A 17,636-nucleotide genomic window follows, 5' to 3' on the forward strand; every position below is an offset into this window, starting at 1 on the left:
CACAAAGACCGAACTGACTGAAAAATATAGGCTATTAACTTAGTTCAAACAAACAATATGCTCAGCCAGCGCTAGACTTTCCTTTCTTTAACACTTTGGATGCCACGGACGACATAACACGTGTTAGCAGTCCGCCCCCTGAATGCCCAGCACGACAATTAGCGTGAATTTCTTTTTATTAGCGATCTGAATTCATATTTCATCAACTGAGTCTACCGTTGGGAAACCAGCCCCATCAGGAGCTCAGATGTGAAAAGCGCCCCCTATCGTCTCCCAGATGGTAATGCACCCTTTTGGAATGGACTCGATGAGAAAAAAAAACTCCGGAATCCACATTTTACTTCTCACGCATGTAACCGGAGATGATCCCAGTCATTGTGGAACCTCAGAACAGCGTGTAATATGTCTTTACAGTATGTAGCGTTGGATCAATAAAAGGATAGATTTTTGGAATGGTGATCAGGAATTGGAATAATCTTTTTGGATACCATCTGATCCCGGGTAAGGAATCTATTTTACCAGTCTTAGGATAATCAGACCTGTTTTCACGGAGATATAAGCTTTTCCCCTATGTTTGATATGGCTGTTTGGCTGTGCGAGCGATCAGGAAATATATCAGAGCAGATCGCCTATATAGCGTGCATACGTACACATATACTATTGATAATCTAGCGTTTATTTGAAAACTATTCATAAATAGGCTGAAAAATTTGTGTTTTTTGTGTATTCTAGAATATTCCGTTTATTATGGAATATTTTTATTTTCCTTGAAAACGAGGGCTTTTCAAGATGCTATAAAACGGAAATGAACCGATAAAAAACAATCCGCTTCGACAATGTTTACTGGAAAATGAGTCATTGATAAGCGACGGGCAGATTAGACACATTTTAAATAATTTAAAACATAGATTAGGCGATATTAACACTAACATTGAAGTGGATGCTGGGCATTCAAGCACTAAATCGTGTGCCCCCTGCTGGGCACTGAAAGTGTTAATATAAACACAAAAAAACAATGTCAACAATGTTTAAATTCCCTGATTGTCAGTTCTTAACACTTTGAGAGCCAGCCGTGTTTTCCTTTTTACCCCCTTGAATGCCCAAATCCACTCCAATGTTAACGTTAATATCGCCTAATCTATGTTTTAAATTATGGCTGTCTAATCTGCCCGTCGCTTATCAAAGACTCATTTTCCAGTCAACATTGTCAAAGCAGATTGTTTTTTTATTGCTTCATTTCAGTTTGATAGCATTTTGAAAATCACTAGTTTTCATGGAAAAAACAACACATTCTATGATAATCGTCTTTTACTGGAATATTCTAGAACGTTGTCATTTGTCGGCCTATTTATGAATAGTTTTCAAATAAACGCTAGATAATCGATAGTATAATTTATGTGTGCGCACGCGCATTTCATGAATTACCCTAGACGGCTCGAAAACCATACTTATGGTCATCACGGTATAACACGGGAACGTATGGATGGAAACAATATTTATTTTTTGCATCTTGACCGGAAGAAACCCAGTGTCAAATGACTGTCATACTGTATCCATAGCTATAATATAGAATATGGTTATAGCTCTATAAACAAGGTGACCGTTTACACAGGGTTAATAGGTGGCATGAGGGGTTAACGATGAGTAAGAGGCGTGGCATCCAATGTGTTAAAGTGCCTGTCGGCTAGTGCTAGCCCTTACTATACAGTAAGTACTGACACAGCTATTGCTACAGGTATCCACAGTACTAAACATTACATACATCTGTTCTGTTACTATACAGTAAGTACTGACACAGCTATTGCTACAGGTATCAACAGTACTAAACATTACACACATCTGTTCTGATACTACTAGTACTGACACTGCTGTTACTACAGATATGGTATGGTTTATTCTTAAACCACAGTACTAGTACATACATTTGTTTTGATACTATAAGTATTAGTACTGCTTGATGCAAACGGACACACTGCTGACACAATTTTGTGATGCTTGTTGCAAATTGGTGTTACAGTACCTGGTTAAAGTACAGTCTGAAATCTGATAATATTATTCCTTTACCTTTTATGACTTAAAACATTTATACCGTTGTCAGTAAAATTCTTAAATGGTCAATGGTGCATTTTTATATAGCCCTTTTTTTTTAAACTTAAACTTTTATTGAACACTTATAGACATACAACACAACATATACAATAACATCAATAACACAACAGTACAATGATGTAGGCCCCTTGAACTCGGCTGCGCTCATCTTCCCAGACCCCCGCAAGAGGAACCTCCCACCCTCCCCCCCCCTAGAAACCGGGCTCCCCCGCATCCCAGGTCCGTCCCTCACGGGGTCCAGCACTCAGCAACACGGGCATCTTGAATCTGATTCGGCCCGACCCAGTAGAGGGGCGAGGGGCAATACTCCCCCCCCCCCCCCCCCCCCACCGAGCCAAGCCCGCTACCTCCCATGCCACCAAGCCCCCCACCCCACGCACAACCAACCCACAACCCACGGGATCCCACTCTCCCGGGTCAAACCGCCTAAACGCTGACCCCCACCCCCCTGAGTTGAGCCCATTGGCGCCCCCCATATCTTAGGCCGCTGCGCCCGTAGCCGGGCCCCCATCGACATGGGTTTATATAGCCCTTTTTATCCCTTTTATTTTGTTCCTCACATTCACCCATTCAGGCATTCACTCACACATTCACACACCGATGGCGGAGGCAACCATGCAAGGTGCCAACCTACACATCAGGAGCAGTTAGGGGTTAAGTGTCTTGCTCAAGGACACATCGACACGCTGCCCGGGAGGAGCGGGAATCGAACCGGGAACCTTCCGACTACTAGACGACCGCTCTGCCTCCTGAGCCACTGTTAAAAAGAGACCCGCCTACATTTTGATGTTGTAAATCATTACATGAAAAAGGTCTTTATGCAGCCTGATTCTCTGTCTTCATTAAATAGTTACAGCATTAATCCAAAATAATTGTATGTTTACAGGAACAGGCGCCTTGCCTTTCTGTAAACAAATGCAGTCAATTCAGTCAGATAGTGCCACCTATGGGTCTTAATGTGGCACTGTACTCATTCAAAGCATGACACTATTATTGACAGGATGGTTGGCTATGCATGAACAAACCAAACATTTTAAACATTGTCTAAACATTTGGCGTAATCTGTTTCATTATGGTTGTATGTACTGGAAACCACTGATAATGCTTTGGGATGCTTACACTACACCATATATTTGATATTTTTTATTATTAAAAGATTTGCACTACCTCTACCTAATTTTTGCATTGTGTTTGTACTTCAGTTTTGTATATTTTATATAGTGTTTGGTCTTTATTCTTTTACTTTCTTTTTACTGTACGAAGCACAATCTCAGAGGCTCATACAGAACCAAGCATTTCACCATTATGTACATGTACCTTATGTGAAAAATGAGACGACTTGAAACTTTAACTTGTACAAACAAATGGAGCCCATATTCAGTTTGACTGACCCAGCTGGAGAAATAGGATTTTCTTTGTGTAATAATATGAGAAGTATAAGCTACAAGAAGAAGGTCCTTGTAACGAAACATTATTCTCAATATGTTTTAATTGCAAGTCAAGAAGTCAAGTGTGCGTGGGCTTTTGTTCCTTTTGTTGTTGACCCGTGGTCTTTTCCTACACACCTGTTGACCTAAGTTCTACTGTTTAATCCAATGACAAAATGATTGAACCTCTTGCTCTTTGCTCTGAAGAACTCGTTGGGCCCGTCCAGTGGACCCTCTCAGACGGGCCGGGTCATCCCTGCTGGAGCCACTGTGTTTGGGATGGCTGTCCAGTGCCTTGAGATCCGCCGGCACCACAGGTACACCCAGCCATTAAGCCTGTGTCTGTAATATTACCATCATACTCCTGACACACTATAACACAATCATCGTATTCGGGCCGACGTGCCCGTGGGCGGAACGCACAAAGTCACGGCACTTTTGAGTGTCTAGCGGCTCGGGCTGTATTTTCCGCTGAACATATAAATTACCGTTCGAAATATCTATTTGTTGCCGTTCGAACGCCACCTCACTCGACCAAATCCGTGCCTCGGTTCTTGAGTTGCTTGACAATACAATATTTTTACACGCACGTGTCAGATGACCACCCCGGACTCCCGACGCTCCATAGCTGCCAATCATCCACTGATGGTGAAAAACTATTGGTCAGCGTTGTAGCCAATGAGAGTACCTTTCCACTGATGCCCCACGTGGGGGGGGGTGCGAATAAGGGATCTACGGTAGGTGAAAGTTGACGAGGGAAACCAGAAGTGAATCACACTTGAGAATGAATGGTCGTGGATGAGGAAATGGATTTTGGAGAGTTTCTTTCCGGGCACGGTTTACCCGGATCTCGCTCAAAGACTAATTTCTGAACGGATTTTTATAAAATGTGAACCTATACTACATAAGACTTCAGGCTATCGATCCGCGGTGGTTTCCAGCTTATACAAATTTATTTTTAATATATTTTCTTATATTGCAACCACTACAGAAACATTTTAGTGTTCAAGTTCAACTCAAGTTCAGACCTCTGTTACTCTATTTCATTAGCACTAAAAGTGATTTTCCTTTTTTGTATTTTGTAACTTCAGTATGTTCTCTTTCAAAAGAGACCAGGCTCATGCATGTGCTATAACTATAAAGCTAAGCTTTGCAAAAAAAGTATGCAGTCCTCAAGTTCAAGTAAAAATAAAGAAAATTCCCACTTTTCTGGGTGCCTGTTAAGAGGTTAACAAACTCATTTGTCATATAAAGCTTTTTTATAATGACTTATAATATGTATTGTAACACACATTATTATATCATACATTATCATAATGTATTATAATAGCCATGTAAAACATCATTACCATTGTGCATAATACTTAAGACAATTGTTTTAGAATGATTGAAAAATACCTTGACATGTGTGGCATGCAAGTGATACTAGAAACCCAGGTTCAATTCCCGGCAGCAGGACCTCCAACTTGGTCAGTCGTCCCTACGAAGTGTTCAAGGGTGGGAAGCTGGTGGGGTATGACTCCGGGTTGTTGCAACAGCCTTTTCTACTACGTCAGAAGGGAGGGGATCTGGGGGAGATGGCACGAACCTCCATGTGCGTTACACTCTCCCAGTGAAACTCCTAGTTGTCTGGTGAAAAGAAATGGCTGGCAACTCCACATGTATCAAAGGAGGCATGTGGTAGTCTACACCCTCCCCAGACTGACAGTAGTAATCTACACCCACCCCAGACAGACAGTAGGGTAGTCTACACCCGCCACAGACCGACAGTAGTAATCTACACCAGCGGTTCTCAACAGGGGTTCCGCGGCACACAGGGGTTCCGCGGAGAGCTGTCAGGGGTTCCGCGAGATGCCTGATGGGAATGTTTCTTTAAGAATATAGAATGACAACTATTAACTAAACAAATAGTCTATCTAGTGCTTCATGTGTATACAATAATTGCCTAATCTAATAACATGAACTAAAAAAGAAATCGATCAAAATGTCTTCACACGTTTCGTAAAGTTATTATAGAAACAACTTAACGTCCGCGTCAGGCGTCATTGCTTTTACCAACAGATTTTCCAACGCATTTCCAGAGAAGTCGCATTCGTGTGACGTCACATCGCGGGTCCTATCTCCGTTACAGAGCTGGCTCTGATCCGTTATCAATGAATTGCAAAGCGGGCGGCTGTCGTGATAATAATTACTAAATGCATTCAGTGCTGGATCTAATCAAATGGATTTATCGAGAAAGTTATGGAAAGTTCAAGACCGGATCACAAGCGTGCTAATTACACGCTTGGGCTACGGTGATGGGCTACTCGCCAAGTGCAGACAAAGTGAGTGTATCCGCTGCTGTTATTATTATGATACAAAATGTGAATGAATGAATGAAAACTGTATTTAACAGAAACAGTAAAAGGCACTCTGCAGATTACATTTATATATAGCTGTTTTATACGTCAACATTGTGTCCCTGACCGTCAACAAAGAATGGCAGGATGTGATGTCATAAACAAGCGTCACCTCACTAGAATAATATTTCCAAATGGTCACACTATGTTATTTTTATAGAAAACAGTGCAGCTGCAACAGATAGCACTTTATTGATATTTTTCTGTATTTAAAAAAAGTAAATACATGATTTTCTGTTTTGAGAAATGGTCACACTAGTTTTTATTTTTTTTTGAAAACAGTGCAGCTGCAACAGATAGCACTTTATTGATATTTTTCTGTATTTAAAAAAATAAATACATGATTTTCTGTTTGATAAATGGTCACAATGTTATTTGTATAGAAAACAGTGCAGCTGCAACAGATAGCACTTTATTGATTGATATTTTTCTGTATTTAAAAAAATAAATACACGATTTTCTGTTTGATAAATGGTCACACTAGTTTTTATTTTTTTTTAAAACAGTGCAACTGCAACAGATAGCACTTTATTGATATTTTTCTGTATTTAAAAAAATAAATACATGATTTTCTGTTTGATAAATGGTCACAATGTTATTTGTATAGAAAACAGTGCAGCTGCAACAGATAGCACTTTATTGATATTTTTCTGTATTTAAAAAAATAAATACACGATTTTCTGTTTGATAAATGGTCACACTATGTTATTTTTATGGAAAACAGTGCAGCTGCAACAGATAGCACTTTATTGATATTTTTCTGTATTTAAAAAAAATAAATACATGATTTTCTGTTTGATAAATGGTCACACTATGTTATTTTTATGGAAAACAGTGCAGCTGCAACAGATAGCACTTTATTGATATTTTTCTGTATTTAAAAAAATAAATACATGATTTTCTGTTTGATAAATGGTCACACTATGTTATTTTTATGGAAAACAGTGCAGCTGCAACAGAGCACTTTGATATTTTTCTGTATTTAAAAATAAAATACATTATTTTCTGTTTGTTTCCCGGTTTCAATGGGTTAAATAAACGTTATTTTGAAAGCAAGCACTTTTGTCATCATTGTAGCAAAAAAGACAGGACCGCAAAAGTCTTTATCGTATGTAGGGGTGCCCTGGAATATTTTTTTGGACACAGGGGTGCCTTGGCAGCAGAAAGGTTGAGAACCCCTGATCTACACCCATCCCAGACAGACAGTAGGGTAGTCTACACCCATCCCAGACTGACGGTAGGGTAGTCTACACCCTCCCCAGATTGACAGTGGGGTAGTCTACACCCTCCCTAGATTTAAAGTAGGGTAGACGGTAGGGTAGTCTACACCCTCCCCAGATTGACTGTATGGTACTGTCTACACCCTCCCCAGATTGACTGTAGGGTAGTCCAATGACCAGGAAGGAATTGTCCTAATGACAAAATTGGGGTATGGGAGAAAGGATGAAAAGGCAAAAAAAGATATTATCTCTGGGGCTGTCCTAAAGAAACTCTTAGCTGGCCAATATTAATCATACATTTTGTCGATGAATCCAGTAGTTTATTGCATCGCCAAATTTGTGAAATTTGAGTTTCCCACGTGCAGTAATCCAGAGGGACCTCTTTTAATCTAGTCCTTACAGAGATATACTGACATAATCTATCAGGACATAACTCATTCAGAATAGAAAAAAGCATGAAATTCAACAGGTCTTGGTCAACTAAAACCAACTTGATGAATTAATTGACTATGAGAGAACGGCCCTAGTCCTCTTTGCTACTTGACATGGGCTAAGTGCTGTATTATGCTACAAATCCACTTAACTTAATCCCCTTAGTTCTCAAAGGAAAAACGAGACGTGTGACCAACTCTCTTGGACAATATGACACGGCGTCTGTTCAACGCCGCTCTTCCGTGTCGTCCGCAGGCTCTGCGTGGCGGAGGTGGGGGGCGTGTCCATGGCCGCGGTGGGGCAGATCCATAGCCCCGTGAGTTGCACCTCCGAGCCAGATGAGTCCATGGAGCCTTACACCACAGAGAGACTGAGCAGGCTGCCAGGGGGATACAGGCCTCTCACCCAGCCCTTCAGAGCCCTGGACATAGACTTCAACAATGTGCAGGTCAGCAGAACCAGGTCCTCTATGGGTTGACGGGGTGTTCATACGATGGAACACTGCTAATACTCTACCACCCAGCTCACCTGACATCAAATCAATGGATCTGATTCTGATACAAAACCCCTCTTTGACTGGCTCCCTTTTTTTTGACTTGGTACAAATCCTGTCTGCTACCAATCTGCCCCTTGCACCCTTCCAAAAAGTCCATAAAGCTTATATAATATATATACTTAGTAGTTATATATTACAAGTTATATATTACTTGTTAGAATTAGCTGCTACAGCAACTTTTTTACACATCGGTATCGGTCCGATATCAAGATTGGGCCGATTTTTTTTTTTTTTTTTTTTTTTTTTAATTATAATACATGTTTTGGTCTTAAATAGTTTCACAATATCAGTCATTTCTGAAAATAACTTACAAAAGTAAAAAAAATTAAATAAAATGCCTTTTGGAAAGTGGCTCTTTATTTGATTATCATAAAAAAGTGTTTTCTATACAGAGATATCGACATCGGTAAATATCGGTATCGGCCAGAACAGCAATATTAATATCGGTTATCGGTATCTGCCACAATTTTCACATCGGTGCATCACTAGCAAAAAGCTATTTTTTATCTTCTGTCTCGAGGGACTGGATCAGAGATGTTGGTGTACTGTTCCTTGTGGTGCGTTTCTGTTGTTCCCAACTAGGGATGCTCCGATATTGATATTGGATATCTGCACTGATATGACTAAAATAGCTGGATCGCGTACAAAAAAATCATATATATCTGATCATAAAAAAAATTATAATAATAAATAAAATGATAAACAACAATTCAGTACATTTATGTGTTAATTTGTTACATTTTGTTTCACTAAGTTAGGAAAGTAATGTTTTAAGTCAAAATGATGATCCCAGTCTCTTTCACATAGTGAGGCATACAGTTTATTAATTGAACAATGGGTATCGGATCGGTACTCGGTATCGGCCGATACCCAAAGCCCAGGTATCGGTACTCTGTATCGGGACTGAAAAAGTTGGATCGGTGCATCCCTATCTATAACATGGAATGCATCTCTACATGTTATTGTTTATTACGCCCATGCTTGTCTCTTCTGTGCTAACGCACATCATTTTGCTATTGTTGGCCCGATCTTTTCTCTTTATATTTTATTTGCCTCATTTGTTGTCGGTTTCTGTGTTGTGTTTGCCCTGTTGGTATACCGGTTCATCTTCAGTTTTCCCATGGTGTTTTACTTGCTAAGTCCCTGAACCACTTTTGGGCCTTGCTTCTCTTCTCTAGGTGTTTAGGCTGTCTAAAGTGACCCGTCAGGTTAGAAAAAGTTATAGGGAAGATTCAGAATATCATATGCTATTGATCACATTTGAAGCCTTTTCTTGTATTCAAATAGCTCTCGCATCATATCTGTTTCTGAGATATGCCGTTTTTAGCAATACAAGTGCAAGTCTATGGGGTCTTTTCAAATGGTTTTATTTCTTATTCTTACCATTACTATATGGAATGGCATGAGAGCGATTCTGAAAGTAATTGTTTCATACCCCATTGACTTGCACTAGCATTGCTAGCCAATGCTGACGGTAAAGCTGGTATGAAAACCTGTTGAACATCCTAGGAGGGCGCTTGTTTTAGTGTTATGAAAGTAGCAATGTTGTATATGTAAAGGTAAATTTCCTGAACCTTCCTAAGTAAAATAACAGTAATAAGCATGGCAAACACAACAGTGATCTCTATGGATGCATTATACAGTAACAAGCCGACATATCGGCTTCCGTCATTTTAGCTCTGACTAACTCTTGTGCCAAAACCACTAGGAGCTGGAGGGGCTGAGCTCCAGGGAGGTCCAGAGGGTGCATCTGCCCGTCACCCAGGAGGGGGAGCTGGACGCCCTGGCCGTGTGGTTCCAACTCCATCTGGACCAGGACAGCAGCTTATCCACAGGACCCCAGGAGGACACTTGCTGGGAGCAAGCCATCTACCCTGTTCAGAGCCCCCATAGTAAGCAAGCCATCTACCCTGTTAGATATCGCAATGTCCAGCTCCTGATTGCCTCAAAAGTGCCTGTCTCTGCGTTGTTTGTTTGTTCATAAGGCCTCGTCTTTCGATGTGGAATTCCATAATTAATTATCCTGTTGTAATCACAACGAAAATAACCACAATTCTTCACTGTCCACAGTCCCCACAATAAGAAAGTCATCTACCCTGTCCACAGTCCCCACAATAAGAAAGTAATCTACCCTGTCCAGTCCCCACAATAAGAAAGTAATCTACCCCGTCCACAGTCCCCACAATAAGAAAGTAATCTACCCTGTCCACAGTCCCCACAATAAGAAAGTCATCTACCCTGTCCACAGTCCCCACAATAAGAAAGTCATCTACCCTGTCCACAGTCCCCACAATAAGAAAGTCATCTACCCTGTCCACAGCCCCCACAGTAAGACACCAGAAGACATGCACTTTTGGAGTGCATGCAGCAATGGTGATGGTCACAGTAACTGGGAACAATACATCTTAATTAGTGCTGTCAGGCGATTACATTTTTTTATCTAATGAATTACAGGATTTGTAATTAATTAATCGAATTAATCACATTTTAATCGCATAACCATTTTAGGCCTGATATTCTATATTCTATAATCATATTTCAAATTGCATGTGTCCGGATGGCAGAATTCAGTACTGTATCTACAAAACCTTCTGTTTAATCATCTTCCATTTATTCATTTGCTTAGATTTTTCAGGTCTGGTCAATTTTAGCATGGTGTTATTCACAGTCAAAGATAAAAAAAAAAAAAAATTGAATTGATATTCTCATTTGGTTCATTACAATTTACTCAATCTTAGTAACATACACAGTATTTCTGACACTGGGAATACATTCCCTGAGATCCATAGATGTCCCTAGAATCAGATACCAAGAACATGCAAATAGACCATTTAAAAAAAAAAAAAAAAAGTTTATTCTACGTTCTTATTGAATGAATGAGATCAAATATTATAATTTTTTATTTTTTTTTGTTAATTTTCATAACGCGATAATTTGCTGTGTAATTAATCAATCTAATTAATGCGATAAACTGACAGCCCTAATCTTAATACATGTTTGTTTACAGTTCAACTTCTGATTAATTGTAATGCAGCACAAAAGCCACATTAATTTTGCTCCATTTCCAATGCCCCCCATATTCAAATCAAGAAACATTGCCTCTTTTGCCCAAAGCATTTTCTATTAATCTTGACGAATTACCCAAAAGCTGGTGAATACATGTTTTAATATTTTCTATGCAAAGTATTATCCTAGTAACGGAGGAGAGGAGACGCAGGAGAGAAGGTTCTTTATTGAGACAGTAGGAAGGCTGAGAGGGAGACAGGAGACACAGGAGAGAAGGTTCTTTATTGAGACGATAGGAAGGCTGAGAGGGAAACTGAGTAGAGGAGACACAGGAGAGAAGGTTCTTTATTGAGACTGTAGGAAGGCTGACAGGGAAACGGAGGAGAGGAGACACAGGAGAGAAGGTTTTTTATTGAGATGGTAGGAAGGCTGAGAGGGAAACGGAGGAGAGGAGACACAGGAGAGAAGGTTTTTTATTGAGACAGTAGGAAGGCTGAGAGGGAAACGGAGGAGAGGAGACACAGGAGAGAAGGTTCTTTATTGAGACAGTAGGAAGGCTGAGAGGGAAACGGAGGAGAGGAGACACAGGAGAGAAGGTTCTTTATTGAGACAGTAGGAAGGCTGAGAGGGAAACAGGAGAGGAGACACAGGAAAGAAGGTTCTTTATTGAGATGGTAGGAAGGCTGAGAGGGAAACGGTAGAGGAGATGCAGGATAAAAGGTTCTTTATTGAGACAGTTCGATGGCTGAGAGGGAGACACAGGAGAGAAGGTTCTTTATTGAGATGGTAGGAAGGCTGAGAGGGAAACTGAGTAGAGGCGACACAGGAGAGAAGGTTCTTTATTGAGACAGTAGGAAGGCTGAGAGGGAAACTGTAGAAGGACACAGGAGAGAAGGTTCTTTATTGAGACAGTAGGAAGGCTGAGAGGGAGACACAGGATAAAAGGTTCTTTATTGAGACCGTAAGATGGCTGAGAGGGAGAGACTGTTCTTAATTGAGACAGTAGGAAGGCTGAGAGGGAGACACAGGTGAGAAGGTTCTGGTGGGATTCAATCCCAGAGCAGTAGGGCTACATGTACACTAGTTCCAGAAGTGGGGGTCTTACGTTTTTGGTTTTTACAACACCATTTCGGGACACATTTATCCTTTTATCTTTTCACAGAGTTCCAGTAACTCTGGATGGCGCTGTACACTCTCACAGACTTGCTAGATCAGGTCATGCTATTGTGCTCTTTGACAGGCATACCAGTAGGCACCCTGCAGTGCGACACAGTGCAGTTGGTACGTCGGAGGCACAGCATCTTTCAGTCGGGACTTGGAAAGCCCAGGTGTCACAGAGCCAGTAATTGGCGCCGGGGGAGCTGCCACCTTTTCCCGGTGATCACCAACATCCGTTTCCGGGCCGCCACAACATGTGCGCCGCGATCGCCTGTGACACTCTTTAGTGTTCATGAAATTCTTATAGGGCATAAATATGCATTTTCCCCAAATGCCCCTGACGAGCTGCGCGTTGACGTGAAGACATGAACAGATGTTATTCCTGTAGGATTTATTTCTGTGCACCCCCCTCCCTCCTGCAATACTCTGTCCCCCTGAATCTCATTTCCCTATCGGTCTCTTCCTCTCCCCTCCTCCCTTCTGCTCCTTTTTTCTTTTTTACACCGTGGCAAAAGAGTTTTGTTCCATGCCAGTTGTTTGCTGATTTATGAGCGTAGCATCATGGAAAAAAAATAATACTATACCCCATGTGACTTTAATATTATTATTATTGCGGACTGCAAATGTACGTTTCTTTTCCCTCTTTTCATATAGAAAACTACAAAAGCGTCTTAGTTTACTTTGTTATTATGTTTACTAGGGCTTACCCAAATGCTTTCTTTGTTTTTGGTGGTTTTTAATTTTTTATTATTATTATTCCACTCCAAAAATGTGCCTACTTCAGCATCAGAAATAGCTTGTAGAGGCGGCTGGGTGGCGCAGCGCACATTGCGCTCGTCACCAACGCAAGAGACACCGGGTTCGAATCCGGCTGTCGGCGTTGTCTCCGGCTTGGGCTGGCCGTCATACTAACTCAATTGGCAGAGTTAGCGGGTGGGAAGTCGAAGGGTGGTAATCTGGACGTTGTAAACAGCGACTCCTACAGGTCGGTTGGGGCGCCTGCACAGCAGAGACAGGAAGATGGCGGGGGCAGTGTGAGCCTCCTACACGTTACTCCTCGCCAAATGAGAGTCCGCGCTGGCAGGTGAAAAGATGCGACTGGCTGCCTGAACATGTATCGGAGGGGACATGTGACGGGCTTCTATCCTCCCTACAACCGGCCAGTGGGGGGCACGTGCGAGCAACGTTCAAGACAGGGGAGGGGAGAATTGGCATGGCTAAAATTGGGATGGGAGAAAAATAGAAAAAGGAGGAGAAAAAGTGGATAAAAAAATAATAGCTTGTAGAAACATTTTGAATCAATCATTTAGAAATATCGGTTCTTCTCAGTCAAGGAAACCTATCTTATCACATTGCTCTTATTTACCCACTGGATTAAAAACGTTTGTGCTGGAAGAATGAAGCTTTGATTATTAAATGATAATTACTACTGAAGCTTCGAAACCCAGAAAATGGTAATTGGGACAGCCCTAATGTTTAATGTAGAAAGTAGGCCCTTCCACACGCAGCTCATTTGGTTGTTCTGAATGAACATGGGCAGTTAAAACGTCATTGACCCATGTACAAATGTTCAGGTGGATACCGTTAATTACATCAACTGAAAAGGCCAGCTAAACGGCTTTCTTCCATTGTTCCTTCTCAGGTTTTGCCTTGAGACCCGGAGACGAGCTGATCGTAGAGGTCTCCTGCAGAGATGCATACCTGAGGCTTTGCAGTGTTGCCGTGGCGAGAGATGGCCGTGAGCTCTGCCTCGACAAACCGAGTCCAGAGTTTCCGTCTGTTGGCAACCCAGGACCAAACGCAAACCCAGAGGCTGAACTCTGCAGCGCATTAGCTGGTCTCCAAACAGACCACAATCAACCTAAAGACTTCTGCATGCTAGAATGTTCTGAAATAGCCCTCCTGAACAATCAGCATTATCACCAGAGTTTCCGCAGTGCACTGGACAAACTCATCACTGGCCTGATGGCTCGTCGGAGCCAGGACCCCACGTCGGGGGGGGTACCCAGTGGACCAGCCGACGGGGACCTGTCCACCAACTCCCCCGACCCCAGTGACCTCCTCTACGTGCTGGATGTTTCGGAGGGTTTCTCCCTTCTCTCCCTGATGGCGGCCAGCCAGGGCGGCGTGAAGGCCTACAGCTCGGTGGAGAAGAGCCAACAGCAGGAGGTCCTTAGAAGGCTGGCTTGTTCCAACGGCGTCCCGGAGAAACATCTGGAGTTCTGGCTCAACCATGTGGAGGACGAGCAGGCCGTGCTCCAGAGGCCCTCCAGGGAGAAGCTGTGGAGCGCCATCATCCTGGACAGCGTGGAGACCTGCGGTCTGATCCGACAGAAGCTAATGGAGAAAGCCTCTCTGGCCAGGTGACATGGATGTTCTCATACTCATCATCATCATCATCATCATTTTATTTATCCGTACATGGAATCACCACAGTCCAACAGTACATATTCACATAATTCACAAAAAATACCATGGCCGAAAGGAACAGGAAGAAGAAAAAATCTTATATATACCTGCCCCTACACACGTACAACACACCGATAGACATATTGTGTAAAACCAAACAGAATATACCCATTTTGCAAAAAATAAATAATAATAAATAATAATGCAAGATCTGGTTTTGGTGGGAATTGGCTAGGGATGCACCGATATCACTTCTTTACTGCCAATATAGATTTGGAGGAGTGTTTTTAAACTTTTAAAGGTAGAATCTGTAATGCTGTCAAACGGTGACCTCTAGGCAAAAGAGCCTGTTTGGTATTTCGCTTTGTGTACATTATTTTGTTTTGGTTTCATGTGTGGGTTGGAGGTGAGTGGGGATAGATGAGGGCGGGGTCACTATTGCTGGTTACATCTCCGGCTCTGCCAAGAGAGGATTCTACCTTTTTTAAGTATCAAACCGATGGCAAGTATCTGACCTAATCTAGTACTTTTACCGAGTAGTTCAGACTTGGAGCATTAGTTTGGGGTCATTGGACAAATAATTATTGAGCTTTTCCCTCATTAGAGGAATCTAACATGCTTCTCTGTGCCTAAAATTCTGAGCATCCAAGTCACAAGCACACAGGTGCATTTACCCAATATCTGCTATTGTTATTGGTGCATCCTTAGTGGAAATAGTTTATAACCACAAAATGATATTCCACCAAATTAAATTAAGCTGACAAAAAATTATATTCATGAAAATGTTATGAATTATTACACACTAAAATATTGTACTATACCGGTATATATATATATATATGAATGGTCAATGTTTTTGATGGTTAGTAATATATTGTCCGTGTGATCTATGCCAGGTGTCTATTGGAGGACGGAGGACGTATTTTCCCAGAGAGGATCGTGGTGCACGGTATGCTGGTGGAGTCGGACACTTTGCTGCTAGAGAGTGCTGTCCAGGGCCAGGAGCCCACGCTAGGCTTCAACATCGCTCCCTTCATCAACCAGTTCACTGTGAGTACCATGCTACAAGCCAACCACCACACCTTTGCATGAAGATATCTGCGGGTCAACCATTTTATCTACTTTGCATACATTTACATATTTGTTTTGTACTTCACGACCACAAATCTGAATGTGGCTAGATAAGAAATGGAAATCCTTTGACCTTAGGATGAGCTTTCATGCTTAAAACGATGTCAGTGAGCGGCGTGTGGGAACAAATTGAGTTAGAAGGTTCCACTTTCTGTTTTCCATTCGATGTCTTTATTAGCCCAACTTTTCATCACCACCTTTCAAGAGAAGATCTGAACCCGTTGTGAACTTCTCTGCTGAGATGTGTTGTTCCTACCATGTCATAATTGATCTGTCCATCCTTATGAACGTTGTTACCAGAGGAAAGCACACTAAAGGATCGTGGTCGACTCCAGCGTGACACGAATTGCAAAACCTTCCCCTCGTGCATCTAGAGCTCCCTCATGTTTTGCATGCCGTCTCATGTCACTGATGCAATGGTAAATATTGACTGTTTCCTCAGATGCCGTGTTTGTAAGCTTGCATTGTTCACATTCAGAGGTCTGGACCTCGGAGACTAAACATGTAGCCTGTGCTGTAGGTCTGTTTTAAGATTACTGACACATCCCCGACCGCCAAGAACCTTGGTGTTGTCCTCGACGACCAGTTGAACTTCTCCGCTCACATCGCAGCGACAACCAGAACTTGCAGATTCCTCCTGAGTAGGCTGGACAAGATATGCCTCCTAAAGTATCTACATATTTAATTTTTATTTATTATATATATTTTTTTGTATTATCTTTTTCCCCCTCCTTTTTCTGTTTTTCTCCCATCCCAATGTTAGTCGTTATGCCAATTCCCAAGCCCCTTCCTGGTCGTTGCGCACTCTACCCCCTACCGTCGGTCTGGGAGGGCGGAGACTATCACATGCTTCCTCCGACACATGTGTAGCCAGCCCACCGCTTCTTTTCACCTGGCAGCGCGGACTCTCACTGGGGGAGTGTAACATGTGGAAGGGTCACACTACCTCCCCCATATCCTTCCCTCGCTGTGCAGGCGCCCCGACCGAACTGTAGGAGTCGCTGTTTACAACGACCAGGACCCACCCCAGCGTCTTTCCCACGGTCCGCTGACACTGCCAATTGTGTCAGTATGGACGGTCGACCAAGCCGGAGGTACCGCAGCTGGATTCGATCCCACTCTCTGCGGTGGTAGACAGACGCTTAGTCCGCTGCGCTACCTGGTCGCCCCCTCCTAAAGTATCTAAACGGAAGTACAGGCTACAGGCGTTCCGGTTTCGACAAAACAATTATAGAAACGTGTGAAGTGCACAATATTTCCTCGTTTAAGCCACTGCAACAGCTTTGCCTGAAGAATTTACTACATGACCGGGACGTTCTAGCTTGTTTGCCGACAGGATTCGGGAAAGGTTTGGTCCGTTCGGAGGCAGCTTCCAGGGGAAGTACATACATACACCGGAAATTCTACCCCATAGACACTTTCGGCAGTAGTTCTTTACCAGACTGGGAACGAGGTTACCTCCTGAGCAACGTCGGAAGGATCCGCCCCTTCCTGACAAAAGAAGCCACTTAACTCCTTGTCCAATAAACTCCCGCCTCGACTACTCAAATGCACTGCTTGCTGGCCTCCCGGCTACTGCCACCAAGCCTCTTCAACTCATTCAGAACGCAGCGGCCCATTTGATCTCAAACCTACCGAAGTCAGCCCATGTCACCCCACTTCTTAGGGACCTGCACTGGCTCCCCATTGCTGCACGAATCCGCTTCAAGGCCCTTGACCTGGCATACCGTGCGGCAAAGGGAACCGCTCCCGCCTACCTCTGGTCAATGGTCTCTAAATACACACCCTC

At 42.5% G+C, this 17,636-nt stretch overlaps 1 protein-coding gene across 2 annotated transcripts in view; it reads left to right on the forward strand.

The window, feature by feature from the left end:
• The window catches only part of prmt9 (protein arginine methyltransferase 9), a 41,385-nt gene that overhangs the window by 11,962 nt on the left and 11,787 nt on the right, over positions 1 to 17,636 (forward strand). For both annotated transcript variants that reach the window (XM_084318552.1, XM_084318553.1), the window contains 5 exons: positions 3,744 to 3,853; positions 7,843 to 8,035; positions 9,852 to 10,035; positions 13,950 to 14,670; positions 15,613 to 15,766. In XM_084318552.1, coding sequence (XP_084174678.1) covers positions 3,744 to 3,853; positions 7,843 to 8,035; positions 9,852 to 10,035; positions 13,950 to 14,670; positions 15,613 to 15,766 — 1,362 coding nt within the window. The remainder of the gene's footprint in view (positions 1 to 3,743; positions 3,854 to 7,842; positions 8,036 to 9,851; positions 10,036 to 13,949; positions 14,671 to 15,612; positions 15,767 to 17,636) is intronic.

The sequence above is a fragment of the Notolepis coatsorum genome, assembly GCF_963971535.1.
Source record: "Notolepis coatsorum genome assembly, chromosome: 7".
Taxonomy (NCBI): domain Eukaryota; kingdom Metazoa; phylum Chordata; class Actinopteri; order Aulopiformes; family Paralepididae; genus Notolepis; species Notolepis coatsorum.